The sequence below is a fragment of the Solanum stenotomum genome, chromosome 8 (assembly GCF_019186545.1).
Source record: "Solanum stenotomum isolate F172 chromosome 8, ASM1918654v1, whole genome shotgun sequence".
Taxonomy (NCBI): domain Eukaryota; kingdom Viridiplantae; phylum Streptophyta; class Magnoliopsida; order Solanales; family Solanaceae; genus Solanum; species Solanum stenotomum.
This window is the reverse complement of record NC_064289.1, coordinates 8,573,245-8,588,566: the sequence shown is the minus strand read 5'-3', so window position 1 is coordinate 8,588,566 and position 15,322 is coordinate 8,573,245. Positions and strand designations below refer to the sequence as shown.

Sequence of the window (15,322 nt, the reverse complement as noted above, 5' to 3'; positions counted from 1 at the left end):
ATAAGCAACTTTATCATGACTTTTAGTTCAAGAACTATGGAAGAATACCTAACTTATATGGATCTGTCTAAATCTACATTGTCATACATTTTTCTTGTTAAAGAGGAAAAATCTCAAAAATTGGCGAAATGTTTGCTCGCCTGGCCATTAGGCAAGAAGGGATAAGAAAATAAAACAGTAACAAAGGGAAACAAAACAAGAGCAGTATCTAAGTCCTTCTAACAGGCACAAGTTTCTGTTTCAGAATCTCTAATTTTCACGCCTAGTCCTCCTACGAGGAGCAGCGGCGTCCTCATTCTGGTCTTCTTTCTTCTCCGTGGCTCCTTCCTTACTTGATGCCTCGGCACCATCACTTCTCTTAGCCTTTCCAGTAGCTTTTGCCTGCACAAGCAAGAAGTGGTTATTTTAACATACATACCCAACAGACATGAAACAAGTTTCATTCGTTTCCTATTTCTTTGTGTGTATCTGGTTTGGGGGGCTGAGGCTGAGTTCAGACTTACGGGTTGCTGCTGTGTCCCTCCAAAGATGAGCTTCAAGAAAACTGTGAAAATTATAATTATGATTGAAATGACAGCACCAACTGTGAGATTGGGCTGTTTCTCAGCCTTCTCAAGAAGATCCTACAAGACAAGTCTATGTATTAGTCACACATACAAAAATGAAACAACATGCAACGTCAGAACACCAGGTCATTCACTCACCAATACTTTGGACTTGTATTCGCCCAAGAAGGGAATGTCAGCCACCTTGTAGAGGAGATCAAGTACCATTTTCTGCCAAGTGTTCCAAATATATCTCAGATCAAGTGATGGAATGAAAAGAAAAATCAAGAACAATGGGATGTATCTTGAAGAAAGTGTAAACAATTACCTGGAATCCTTTGAGCCCACCAGTGCTTGCTGCTTCCTCAGCCTTTTGTTTCTCTTTCTCTATGTCAAACTTGGGCTTCCATGCAGTCATCCTGTATGATTCTGCAACTTTCTCATCACTTGTTATCATGATATTGTCAAATAATATACCATCTTGCATTGTCCAGATTTCAATGCCAATTGCTGCAATAGGCTCGAAATTGGGCCTGTCGAGTTTGAAGTAGTTGGGATTTGGAATATCTCTTGGCTTCCAAACACCCTTGTAATTGGGATTCTCAATCAGTTGAGCATGCCATTTTCCATTGTATGCTGGATTTCTCTTCATTGGTCTTGTCCACTCCCCACACCCAGGGACTAATTCACACTTTGGATTGTCAATTTTGGGTGCCTCCCATTCACCATCTTCATCGTCAACCCAATCTTCAGGCTTTGTTGCCTCAGGATCATCGATCTCTTCAGGCTCGTCATCCAACCATCCCTCAGGCTTCTCAGCATCCTCATCTTCAATTTCCATTGGTGCATCCTCATCCCAATCATCTGGTTTCTTAGCATCTGGATCTGGAATTTTTTCCCTCTCATCCCAGTCCTCAGGCTTCTTATCATCTGGGTCTGGAATGGTCTCTGCTGGAATAAGAGGTGGCTCGATATCATAATCTGAGAGTAAGTCAGCCTTCTTCTTCTGCTCCCCGTCAACTAAGATTAACAACTCATTGTTGGGTTTCAACACCGCAGTGTAAACATGGGTTAGTTTGTCGGAAGGTACAGATGGTGGAAACTTAAGGTGGTGCTCAATGTACTCCCCGCTCTTAGGATTCTTATGTTTCAAGATGAAATGTATCTTGTCTGTGGCTCCACATCTATCTGGTCCAAACATTATAGTATAGGGAGACTCATTGCTGAATTCCTTGGGAATCCACCCTGCCTCCTGGGGGCGGAGGTATTTAAGATAAGCACCACCACATTCAAGTCCTTCCTGGAGGCGAACTTCATATTGAAGAACCATAGTTCCATCATTGAGGCTAACAACATTGTCAAGCTCCTTGACAATAGCATATTTCTTTGCCTTCTCACTCACAAGAAGCCCATGGTCATCATGTCCCTCACTCTTGGCATGTTTCCACACACCTGAGACACAATTTGAACTCCATATGAACACTTGAAACTTTAACAATCAAAGATCGACTCAGCATTATAGAAATAAAGACATTGCACAATGTTATAAGGCACACACGAGGGTGAGAAATTTATTATGAATCAAAGATTGAGTTAGCATTATAGACATAAAGATATCGCACAAATATCTAAGACCGGCTAATATGACACATAAGCAAGGAATTCTATATTGCTTCGAAACAAATGGATTTTGAGCCATATCTGTCACTGGGAACAGATTTCTGCAGCATAAACATAAAGTATTTCAACTCCAGGTTCATAATTTGGTGGGGTGGCAAATATACAGTACACCTTTGAAAAATTAATGGATTTGAATAATGGTATATATTCAATGGACTACACTGAGCATTTTTATCACCTTCTTTACCTTGATTATGTAGGTATAGCCAGATGCTGTCACAAGCAACATAATAAAGATATTAAATTGAAGATCCCTCCTTCCTTTTTTTAGTTGTATAAGCATTGAACACATTAATCAGCATAACTCTTTAAGTTTCTATTTGATATTTTGGCTTTTTCTTCACTACCTCCACCCTCAGCCAAGGCTAATAATAATGCATTATCCATAGAGTTTCTGTTTAATTTCCATACAAATTAATGAATGATGACATGAATCTGAAAGATATTCGCGGATCATAGTAGGAACAACTAGCATATACCAATACAGTATAAGAATTAACCGTCAAAGAGAAGAACATAAAACAGATGAAGAGAACCTCGTCGCCCTCGTTCATCCGCCAAAATTCAAAATTATAACTACAATTTTAAACCAAAAAAAAAATATGGGAAAGAGCACACCAATTGATCTCATTTAATGTTGCATTCTGGATGACTGCTTCTTTTATATACACTTCCCTAATCATCGAAAACTCAACATCCAAATTTTAAACTTTGGTGTAATTTTCTAAACAAATCAACTATTATGATCTGTCAAATTCCAACGGAATACTTATAACAGATCCAGAGAAAAACTTACCATTAAACTCCTCTTTCTCAGACACAATCCAACGCCCATCAAATGTCTCATCGAACGACTCGTAAAATTTCTACAATCAAACAACGAATTCTCAGCCAACGCATCACATGCACCATTAACATGATCCAGTAGACACACTATTAAACACGATCACACGTGCAATTAGAGATATACATCTTACCACATCCGTAGAAGCGCAGAGTTGAGAGACGAAGCAACCGGCCAATAATAACAATGCAAATTGCGTCCACATCCTCCGATTCCGCTCTTCCATAACCAAATATGGAATACTCACTGAAGAAAAAAAAATAGCAGAGATCTGAATAGGTATAGAAGAAGAGGAGAAAACAGTGTGAAATTTGCGGGGAGGAGAAATTCAGAGTATAAATAAATGTGGCGACCAGTACGGGCAGTTCATACCTCATGAAGTGGACCAATGAATATATGCCACGTTGGTAGCCGCGACTTCAACGAACACCCGCAGGGGAAGTTGGATCTACGACTGGGATAGTTTTGTGTACACTTCAATTTGGTGGCTCTAATTTTTTTTCATTATTTCATCAACTATATATATAATGTTTTATTTTATATTGTTACGTAATTTCATCGAAAGTTTATGTCATGATATTCAGAAACCACACATATCATTTTATGGTTTATCCATCTATTTGGTTAGAATTTCATCTTATACAGTCATAAAATACCTTATTAGATATGCAAACTTTTCTAATACTCAACTTTTAGTTTTCAAATCCAAATAAATTGAATTTAATGTTTTAATTCATTTGATAGTTGCTAACTGGCTATGGGGCTCCATAAGATTCTTCCAACTTTTGAGGGTTCAAAGTGTTGGGTAAAAGAAGTGGACGTACGGTGCAAACTGCTTGCAATCTATAAAGAGAAAGGCATTTGGACATATGATTTCAAGTAGAGATTTGAAATCAATGATATAACATCATGCTGATTTGAAATTGAATATTTAGTTGGACGTATAATTGAATTTTTTAAGATTGCATTTTTTCATAAACATAAAAGTTCGTGTGATAATTATTAAAATATTCTCAATTATTACATAATTTTACTCTTAAACAAGAAATATTCTAAAACGTCATATCCGTAAATTGCATATTTTGATATTTCTTTTATGAATAAATATTTGTGATCATTTGTTATTACAAACTCTCTAATACACATAATTTTACAAAGATCAAATAGTCAGCAATAGTACTAATTAGTTATTCTTCAATATAATCTTTTCAAATGATACGAACAATTCTTTTGCAAACTTTGAAATCCTACGTTTTAGAAAATTTGAAATTCAAAATCGTGATTTAAATTAAAGCTTAAATTTTAAGCAGAATTGATAAGCAAAACCTTATGCAAACACCTACTTATATTAATAAAAACAAAATACTCTACTTTTATGAAGGCTGCTAAGTGCTAACTTGCTACAACTGTTTTCCCCTCTAACATTTTCCACACTTTAATTGTATTCTTTAACTTGCACCTTTTGAGAAGGCACATTCCATTTCTCTCCACTTATCAGTTAACTTTGGCCCCCCAAATTCCAAATGGTATTTTCATTAATCTTTTGCTTTTTCTCCACATGGAGAGTGGATAGATTTCCTTGTCTTTAAGTAAATAAAATCTCAAAAATATGTGTTTGAAAGAGACGACACACATTTGTTTCATGCGGTGGATAAACAGGAGGACCTAATATGTATAAACATAATAATTCTAGGAGAGTGACCCATCTAGAATTGTCATTTCTCTACCATGGTGAGGAAGTATTGGGTTCTACAACTCCACTATCCATACATATAGTCTTCTTGTGCCGAAAAGAAAGGGAAAATGCATAAGTATTCCCCATCCTATACCCGAAATCCCAGAGACACACTTAACCTATACTAAGATCCTATTACCCCCGAACTTATTTTATATGTAATATTCTACTCCTTTTTGGCCTACGTGGCACTGTCTTGTGGGCCCAGCGCATGTTGACATTTTTTTTGAGGATAGTGCCACGTAGGCCGAAAAGGGGTAGAATATTATAGATAAATTAAGTTCGGGGGATAATAGGACCTTAGTAAAGGTTAGGTGTGTCTCTGGGATTTCGGGCATAGGCTGGGGGTACTTATGCATTTTCCCGAAAAGAAACCATCATCTCAAACTAAGACACAAAAAAGATGTGGAGAAAGAAGAGAAAGAAGAATATGACAAAATCAAGGATGACAATGAAAACAAGTACCCCTTTAATGCATCTAATCTAAGTGGATGTCAAGGACTCACAGGCAAGTCATTGAGGCAAAGGGAAGGTTATGCCTTTCTTCCAGATCTGTTTTTTTTCTTTGTTGTGTTTTGGGTTAATGTTTTTCATATACATTCAAATGTTCGGGTGACTTTGAAGTTTCACTGTATATGTAATGTATGCTTGTTTTGGGTTGAAGTTCTCTTAATACAGTGATTCTTGTTACCTTATCGTGTCGATGATTCCTGTCATCCTGTTCTCCCCAATTCCACTACTTTCTTGGCACACTTTAGTCTTCACCAGTAAACAAGTTGTAAAGAAACGTGTTTGAATCATAACAGAGAGACTCAAAGCATGTATACACAATGGAACTAAGAACCATTTATTTCAACAAAATCAGAATAAGATGCAGTTCTAGCATTAAACATCAAAACCAACACATGAATGAGCAAACATGGAGTAGAAGATTAATTACTTCAAAATGTGTCAAGACTAACAAGATGGACAATATTATAGTCAGAATGCCATTAAAAAAAGTACCGAGCAAAGGAAAAGTTCTCTTGTCCAACTCATTCGTTAAAAACCTAGTTTAAAATATATCATAGCTGAAAAGCACCTCTAGCAAGTATCAACCCAAGACCATCATATCCTTCTCTTTAACCCTAAAAGAGCATCCTTCAGTAAGTTTTGCGCGGCCACCAGTTGGCTGGCATAGCACTTGCTGGCAATTGGGGCATGTAACCACGGTTTGTGAGTGGCTGAAAATTGTTGTTCTGTAAGAATAAGATAAAATTATTAGTACATAAGTAGTAACACGCTTGTAAAAACGAGGATATTAACCACTAATTTTCAGTTACTTACATTTGGAAGCAGCCTTGACATTTGACATCCTGCGACAGTATATAAACGTTAAACAAGCAAGGCAAGGAATCATATAATGTAAATACATATATCAAAGGAAATCTAAAATATCAGTGATTGATAGTAGATTACCAGAAAAGTAGAATTAGGTGATTGGACCAAACGCTTAAGCTTGTGATTTTGCTTCTCAAGCTCAGCAGGAGGGTGAAGCAAGTCAGTGTCATTTGAAATCTTTGGAATACCCTGATAAAGCCACAGGAAAAGAACATGAAACCACAATTGCCAACTAACCCAATGTCAAAATCTTGAAGAATTTCAAGTGGTCACTCACCATATTGTCTTGAAGCTTTTGTACGATCAAAGATGTTGCAAGTTGCTGTCGATCAAATGAAAGCAGAAACTAAGAAAATTAAGAGATAGTACCAAAACATTCATAAAAGAAATTGCAGTAGGTAATAGAGGGGGGCCAGGATCAGCAAGTCATGTCTTCGAGAAACAAACCCAATTAAAAGACATAGCACATTCATCAATAAAATCAGGCATCAGTTATCTAGCCCATTCCATGATAAAATGGAACCCCCTTGCCCTTAGTTGCACACACTCTGCACTTTGATGCCGCACCCTTGTTGGATTCACCAAAAATACACTACTTTGGCAAATCCACAAAAAAAAACACTATTCTGGCAAATCCGACACGCACCCATTGGCATTTGCCTTCCCCTAATCCTAAAACTATGAATTCTTCAGATCTCATTATGGATATATAACCCTTCTGGTATGAATAGTTCATCCCTATAGGCATGCATACTCAATTGTCAACGTAAGGCATGCCCAAGTGAGTACATGTACCAACAGATTCAGTCCTCATAGGCTTACAAGGCTTATAAAAATAAAAGCTGAATCTTATTTGCCTAATTCTGCACATTAATGTAGTTAATGACCAAGGTTTCAATACTCATTTTTCTTTCCCCTCAAACAACAATTTATCACAAACATGGGGATCTTTCCAAGGTACAAACATAGACTGGCTCCCCAAAAATATTGCATTATAAATGTATTCTGCTTACACATTTACATAAATTTTAAACCTAGGGATCAATGACCATACACTGATAGATTAAACAAACAAACAACAACATACCCACCCAGTGTAATCCTTATACACAATCGGCTCAAATATACATATAGATTCATATTTTCTAATAATCACGCATGCAAAGTATAAGATTAAAGTAATACAATTCTAAGAGATGATCAGAAAACGAGAGTTACCTCCAATAAAAAAACCCTAAGCTCTGTTCCTTCTTTGCCTCTGTGAGGTAGAATAGGCTAAATTTATACTAGCTTTCACCTATTGGGCCTCTAAAGAAAGTCTGAAAATTTTTCGGCCCAATAATAATAAATATAGTAAGTAAATCTTCTCAATTAATTAATTTATTTTAGTGAGTAAAGTAAAATAAGCAAAAAAAACTCCTGTAACGTATGCAACTCTTGTCCAATCCAAACTGCAAGAAAATATACCCCAGCACGATGAATCATTATTATTTTTATTTATTTGGAGAAAAAAAAAGTATTTTAGTTTTTGCAAAAAAAAAATGAAAAAGTATTTGAGTAGCTTTTCACTATTTTGTAAAACTAGAAACTTCACTATAAAGGTTTTATTTGAGAGACTGTTCATAAAGATTAAAAATCTCTCATAAAATACATGTTCGTAATTCATCAGATAAAACATGTCCCAAAAGAAAAAAGTTCCGTCTTTAATTTATCTGCAGTTGCACTTGAGCCGAGGGCTTTTCGGAAACTACATCTCTGCTGCCATGAAGTAGTGGTAAGGTCTGTGTGCACTCTATCCTCTCTAGACCGTGAATCGCACATTTTGTTGTTTCTTTAATTTACCAGCACTAATGCGTTGATTAACACGTGTTGTAGAACTAGAATATTAAATAGGATTATTTTAAGTCTTAGGATCATATTAAATAGATGATTGTACAACTTACTTTACACTTATAGAGCATTAGAGGTTAGTTTTTCTTGACTTACAATTACCATTATTATAACAATTGTTTTATTTGCATCAAGGCCTGCATAAAGTAAGTGCAGAGAACATAAAAGAGTTGAATCTCACTTGCATATAATCCATATAGCAAAAACCTTAAAAGGTCTGCACCTCACTGTATTCATTTAACATTTACTTGGCAAAAAGTGTAGAATGGATATTCCTATAACTCAGACATACATTGTAAAAGAGGTCTATTCTCAGTTGCCAACGTAGTCATTTGTCAGTTGAATCTACAAGAGAAAACTCTATAACTATAACCCCCGCCGATATCGAATGGGGAGTCAAAAATCAGGTGTATGATTTTGATAATCATATCACCAATGAGCTAAATTTATCTTATTTAATGTCACATTATCATCATCATCAGCCTCAGCATCAGCAGTTTGAACCTTAAATCTGTTGCTGACTCTATGTCAGCTAATCAAGATCTAGACTCTTTTTCATTGATTCGTATACAAGATAGGTTATGCTTGCTGCTGGCACAACTTTTAAAAGATTTGGAAAAAGTCCTTTGTAGAATCCCCTGAAGCCTTCACGCTGAACTGTTTTTCGGAACACATCAGCCATACCTTTGTATGCAGAATCAGCTTGCATTCTAGAAAGAATACAATTTAGAGTTTAAAAAAAAGGGCACGTCACTTGATAAACCAGAAAGCTACACCATCCAAATAGAAGGGGAAGAAAATGGCAATTGTTTGGATCCAAGAATCAAACTGCAGGTTTACCTGGTCCGAATAACCTGTAAAGGATAAACACATGTCGCTCCCAGGGCTCCTGAAATTGTCCCACACCCCAGTTGCACGAGAGGGCCGGCTTCTGCATTACGTGCACAATTCGTAGGAAATTAGTTTTCATTGTCTTGGAGAAAATAGGTAGTACTAACAGTTGAGAAGGCACAAGTTAAAGCGGTACCACTATCATGAAGAATGTAAACCTTTGACAAATCCTTTAAAGTTTCATATGCTGCTAAATCAATGCCTGCATAAGGGATGATTCCAAGTAGAGATGGTACCAATCCTCTATAAAATGCCCGAGGTCCCTCTTGTATAAAAATATCTTTTGATAGTTTTCGCAGACTAGGAATGCTTCCACTCTCACATGAATGAGTCTGTAACCGAGTTTTAACAAGATCCATGGGATAGATAGCAGTTTGTGCTATTGCACCTGCCATTCCACCAGCCACAAGACGCCCAGAAGTTCCTATGTCTCTCTGGTCTTCAACACCCCTGGCACGACCAATAGCATTTTTCAAGGTTTCATATGCGTAAAACTTAATTGCACTTTCTGGTGCAACCTTCAACACATTTAACCCATTGCCACGGAAAAACCCCAATAGACCACCTTCCTTCCATATGCTTTTGACTGCAGGACCAATTGAAGCATGAGTTGTTTGCACTTGTAAAATGACCTTAAGGCGATCAAGAGGTGCTGTGGCAGTACGAGAAGCAGCTCCTGCAACTCCCCCTGCAATCAGATATTTGGATGCATGAACATGCTTACTGATGCCTTCCGGAATGACTGTCTGCTCCCCAATATCTACAAGACATACCCTCTCCAAGTATTGGTAAATATTCTCAATGGTGGCCTCATGAGGATAGAGTAGAAGAAAATCCCTCCATTCCTCAAAAGTGATAATTCCATTATTATCCTTGTCCACGTGTTCCACAAACCGTGCAAGTTCATCATCATCTAATTCTATTCCTGCAAGAAAGAAACTGCCCTAGCTTATAAGAGGAAGACAACTAAAAAACATGGAAATGAGCATGGAAAACTCCTCTAGCCAGAAACAAAATAGATTCCAAGAGAAGAGAATCATAAAGGAAATCATTGAGTGATAACAGAGGAGAAATTAGTATGTAGCTAATAAATGGATAATCCAATTTGAATTTGTTATGCAAATTCATTAATGGGCCATCGTTTTGGCACCTTTATTTAGTAAGCATGAAATTGAAAAAAAGTACTTTTCCTGCAGACAGAGAAAAATGGACCAGGAGAGCAAGGGAACTTAATACTGATGGGCAAGCCAAAATAGACTGAAAAGCCCTAAAATTTTGTGTCAACAATTTACCAAAGGCAACGAGTAGAGCAACCATGCTCTAGGAAAGAACAAATAATTATTTTCCAAGTGCCCATATTTAGATTCTAGAAAAGAATAAAATTAATTAAAGCACAAAGTATCAACAGTGTCACGCATATAGCTAATTATCATATGAAGCAACATTACTGAATCTGTAGCATAAGGGAAAACGATAAAAAAAAAAAAATGGACAAAAAGAAAAAAAAAAAATTACGACAGGAAAACATCATCTGAAGGACTTAGTTGTCAGACACCTTACCCTATTTCTTGCATGAGAAATCTCTCAATTTCCCACAATTAATAGGGAAGCTCATACGTGGTGGTAATAGTGAAGGTACATACAACTCAATTCATACTGTACAATTCGAACATAAGCCCTGTTTGCATTGAATTTTTTTTAGGTCAGCTTGTTTTTTTGAATAAGAGGTCAGCTTGTTTGGTTAAGAAATAATCTTAGGTTTTTAAAACAACCCAAAAAGCTTTTCAACAAACAAAATTAACCAAGTAAATTTTCATTATTTTCAAAAAACAACTGAAGTATAAATGTAGGCACAACAACCAGTTGGAAATAAGTTTCAATCTTTATTGGTATGCTGACAGTAGTCCCATATTTATCAAATGTCAGTTTGTTTAGAGATTTGTGAGTCAGTTCGGAATAAGCATGAGAGTAAAAGAATCTCGAGTATATGAGAACAGAGACAAATTATTAAGTTTTTTTTTTTTGGATGAAGCAAGTGAGATTTCATTAAGGCATCCAGTAGATGCAAAGATACAAAAGGGGGGATCTGTCAGCTCAGTAAGAACAAAAAACTTATAGAGCTAAGAGCTGACAAAGTCCAGGTAGTGATCTAAGTTATTTACAGGGGAAAAGTTGGCCCAACTAAAAAGGTTAACCAAACAACTAGCCTTAAGCTTACAATTGGAGTCAAAACTCCATCGAAATATCTCCTGTTTCTTTCATTCCAAATAACCCAAAAAATACAAGCTGGGGTCATGATCCAGATTTTTCTGATGGATTTTCTAACTTCCATAGAGCTCCAACTAGTGTAGGCATCTCTGATATTGAAGGGCATGGACCAACTTATACCAAAAAGCGCTAGGAACATGTTCCAAAAGTGTTAAAGTTATACTGACTCAAAAGAAGCAGAATTGATATGGAAAAGGATAGTCCTGTTGGTTTGCTCATATTTACGGAAAAAACACACAATCCATACACAATTGGTTTCCCTAACGCTTACAGAATTGCTTCAAAACACCAACTCTTGACCTGATTATGCTGGACCCCAGCTTGATTACATAACGGTAAACTCAAACTCATCTAAATGAAATTCTTTGTCTAGAGCAGAGAGAAAGAAAGAGTTAACTAATTTCAATGTAAAGGACAGTTCTCCTCAACTATTAGTAACTTGTAGAGAACATCATGGCCATCTTAAGCATCCTATAGCTACAAGAATATGAATTATAGCATCATATCATCATCAACCAGCCAACTTATTAACCACATAATTTAGCTCAGTATAAGCCTTGACAATCTACTCTGCATATTTCTAAATCAAAGAATTGAAGAAGTCCCGTGAGAAATAGTCTAAGAATTAAAATTAAGAACTACAAAAATTATATATCACAGGCACCAGAAAAGAAAGTGCAAAAGCATCTTCAAAATCAGACTAAAAGTGGGGAAACCGTAGTAGCTAAATTGAAGACAAACCAAAAACCATCTGAGATTAGAGAAGTGGCACCTCAGTGCATCAAAATACTACTACTACTACTATTATTGCGAACAGCTAAACATTAACATCTTGCTCATTAAAGCAAGAATTGAACAACTAAAATAGCATAATGCACCAACATGAGTATCAAAGTAACAAGTCAGCTAAGCGGGCCTACTTATCCCACGACATTTCCTATCTACTGAATAAATGACTAGTGGAGATCCAGGACAAAGGAGAATAGATTGAGGTGGCCTCTGATAGCAACCATGCACTGAGACAAAGCTCAAAGATGGTGCATGGAAACAACAGAGGGGAACAACTCTCCTATGCATTATGTGGTCCTTATGGAAGTAATAAACCAGGAGATACTATGAGGGGAAATAACTTGTTGATTGTTGGAGAGATTTTAAAGCATAGTTGCTTAAAGCCTTAAAACAGCTTTTTACATAGGCGATATAAATGACTTAGTGAATTTTATTAATTTGTAAGACTCCATATACATGTAACTTTGTAAAACTGTGGTAGCACACTTCTGGAACCTTTATACTATTGAGATTGAAGTACTCTATTCATCAAAATACAAATAATAAACAGAGAAAGGCCAACCCAAACCAGTAGATCAGTGCTCTATCATTTTATTCAAAAAGAAAAAATTCTAAAGATTGATTTTGTATCAACCAATCACTACTTTTCTAAAGCAAATTCAGTAAAATGCCAACCACAATCTCCAAAGCTCTAGAGCATAACAACAACAACATGCCCAGTGAAATCCCACAAGTGGGGTCCGGGGGAAGGTGGTGTGTACGTAGACTAACCCTACCTTATGAAGGCAGAGCTCCTCGACAAAAATACTTGAATATCCAGATCATGGAAAATTCATCAGATGGGAAGCTTATTAAGAAAATAACTAAATTCTGAGATTCAAGTTTATCATGAACATTTTACTTTCCATTCCTCAACAACTGGCACGTAAGGATTGAAGCATCTGAGTGTTATTGATACGTACAAGCACAGAATAGATACATATATATTCTATCTATACATATGGGTATAATACCTAACATCATTATTCATACTTATGGACAACTCTTCATGTAAAGTCACTGTTCATAGTATCTGTTTTGAAAATTTGAGATAAAAGTATGAGGTGGAGTTGTGGACGGGAACAATAAAACCCCTGTACGCCTAACCATGAGTGAGGTTATGATGGATAGAAGATGATGAGATCCTTATACACCCATATGACGACTAGTGATATCTTCTCAACGAGTGAGCAATATAAAGTGGTGTAAGAACAACCACTGGGAGACAAGTTCAGATGTTCCACAAAGATTGCGCAGAAAATATCGAGAGCAAGCTTCTTAGCAGAAAAGTTAAGTACTACAATAAAAGAAAGTTCCACAGAGCAGTAAGGTGAAAGGAAGTTTGATGCATCAGATACAGGAGGAAAATTTCCTCTTTTGGGTGGTAAATCTCTCGAGGACTTTGTGATATTTGAAACTACCTAGTGCATAATTCTCTGACACAGTAATGTTGGTGCAACAAGTGTAAAGCTCAGAAGGATTTTCAACGTAATATCTGGGTTTCATTCATTTGTTTATACTAATTAAGTAACTGTGGTTATTCTTCCAGTGGGTTTCATTCTTGGCTTTCATTCATTTGTTTATACTAATTAAGTAACTGTGGTTATTCTTCCAGTGGGTTTCATTCCACAGCTCCCAACAGAGCATACATTAAACACAAACTTCCAACTAAGTCCAGTTCGGCAACTGATCCCTTAACCTCAATTTGAATAGCAGAGCCATTTAAGGTTCAAACTTTCAAAAATGTATCTGACAAATAATCAGGACTTATCAAACTAGTTCTGGGACCTCAACGGTGAAAATTTTCAATAAGATAGATTCCTTTTATGAACCACAATAGACAGTTGTATTGTACATCCAAACCACTTACTCCCCCAGTGATCAAAAGGTCAATATCAAACTTAACCATTAATCTAGGAACCAGGAAGGTAAAGCATTTTAAGAGAATGAATAACAGTAAAGTACCAGCATTTACAAGGGCATCCCATAGTTCCTCTGGCAAGATGCATCCACTATGCTCCACGTCAATAGCCTGAAAAATCCTATACAGCTCCATCTCCTTATCATCCATGTATTTCCTAAACTCCTGATAATCAACCCTTCCATCCTTATTAGCATCACAACCATTCAACAATTCCTTAGCAAACTTATACTCCGCTGGAATTTGCATAGCAGACAAACCCTTTTCAATTTTCGCATAATCCAAGTACCCCGCATTGTCAGAATCAAAAAAACTAAACAGGCTTCTGATTCTCGACTCCCTCTCTTCCTTGGTCTCACCTAAAGCTGATAGCACATGGTCCAACGAAACCGGGCCGGCCTTCTTCACCGGGTTACAACATCCGGACCGGTCCTTTGTTGCCATTGCTGGAAAATTCACATGCTCTACTGCCTCTCCAGCCACTGACATGCCAGAAAATTGATTTTTCCGATTTTTTCACAGCATAGGCAAAACGATTGAATTTTTTTTAATGGATCTTTTCTTCACAGATCTAACGCTACTTTGAACAGAAGGTACCTTACTGTGGAGGAAAAAGAAGAAATTATTAGATTTGTTATTGGAAGAGGGGAGAAGAAGAAGAGAATATTTGTGGAGGATCTTCTTTGAGAGTGACCCGATGAATAGACCCGGTTTTATTCGGGTCAAAATTCGAAGTTTCTGAATTTAAGGTCGTTTATTTCGTGACTAATTTAAGATCAAGACTAAACACTATTATTACATTGATTTTTTATCAACAATAATAATAACATACTCAGTATAATATCACAAGCAAGGATAGATCCTCGATTTAAGTATAAGTATTAAATTTGTTTTTATTAAGTTAAGCAAAAAAATCAAATATTTAATTTACACTAAAGCAGAAATGGGTCAATTAATAGTAACTGAAAAGTTTCTTGCTTTAATAATATTCCAAAGTGCGAGGAAGGTAATCTTGATGATGTTTTTCTTTTCGAAACAATGATGATTAACAAGTTTGTTTGGCTTTCGAAATTTTTACCATAAAATAATTAGGAGTAAAGTTGAATTGACAAAAATTGATTGATTATAAGTTTGTATTATTTTCGTTTCTATTAACTTGTCAAACATTTTTTAATTTGATTTTTTTTATTTGTTATTTTTTGATAAATCAAAAACAATTATTTTCTTATTATACCTTTAATTTATTAATATCGTGGAAATTAAGTTAATGTCTTTGAAATATATAGTGAATAAATATATTTGAGACCTATGAATTAAAATATGATAAACTTACTATAACA

At 36.1% G+C, this 15,322-nt stretch overlaps 3 protein-coding genes across 4 annotated transcripts; all 3 read right to left on the bottom strand.

Annotated features, from left to right (window-relative positions):
* Positions 1–209: 209 nt before the first annotated feature.
* Positions 210–3,458, bottom strand: LOC125872308 (calnexin homolog 1-like). Its single transcript, XM_049553023.1, has 7 exons — positions 3,442–3,458; positions 3,203–3,315; positions 3,022–3,091; positions 874–1,997; positions 705–776; positions 504–623; positions 210–381 (listed from the first exon to the last, which is right to left on the bottom strand). The coding sequence occupies exons 2-7, from the start codon at positions 3,293–3,295 to the stop codon at positions 250–252; spliced, it is 1,611 nt and encodes a 536-aa protein (XP_049408980.1). The 5' UTR covers positions 3,296–3,315; positions 3,442–3,458; the 3' UTR covers positions 210–249.
* A 2,254-nt stretch (positions 3,459–5,712) lies between these two features.
* On the bottom strand, positions 5,713–7,435 carry LOC125872332 (40S ribosomal protein S27-1-like). The gene is made up of 5 exons (XM_049553053.1): positions 7,403–7,435; positions 6,462–6,506; positions 6,263–6,373; positions 6,131–6,159; positions 5,713–6,042 (listed from the first exon to the last, which is right to left on the bottom strand). Exons 2-5 carry the CDS (start codon positions 6,462–6,464, stop codon positions 5,898–5,900), a joined length of 288 nt encoding a protein of 95 aa, XP_049409010.1. The 5' UTR covers positions 6,465–6,506; positions 7,403–7,435; the 3' UTR covers positions 5,713–5,897.
* An 803-nt stretch (positions 7,436–8,238) lies between these two features.
* LOC125872312 (calcium-dependent mitochondrial ATP-magnesium/phosphate carrier protein 2-like) lies at positions 8,239–14,620 on the bottom strand. Of its 2 annotated transcripts, none has more exons than XM_049553029.1 (4): positions 14,027–14,620; positions 9,102–9,890; positions 8,915–9,005; positions 8,239–8,784 (listed from the first exon to the last, which is right to left on the bottom strand). In XM_049553029.1, exons 1-4 carry the CDS (start codon positions 14,469–14,471, stop codon positions 8,607–8,609), a joined length of 1,503 nt encoding a protein of 500 aa, XP_049408986.1. In that variant the 5' UTR covers positions 14,472–14,620; the 3' UTR covers positions 8,239–8,606. The 2 variants fall into 2 exon arrangements, with proteins under 2 accessions (XP_049408986.1, XP_049408987.1); XM_049553030.1 differs by having other exon boundaries at positions 9,102–9,904; positions 14,027–14,228.
* Between the last annotated feature and the right edge of the window lie 702 nt (positions 14,621–15,322).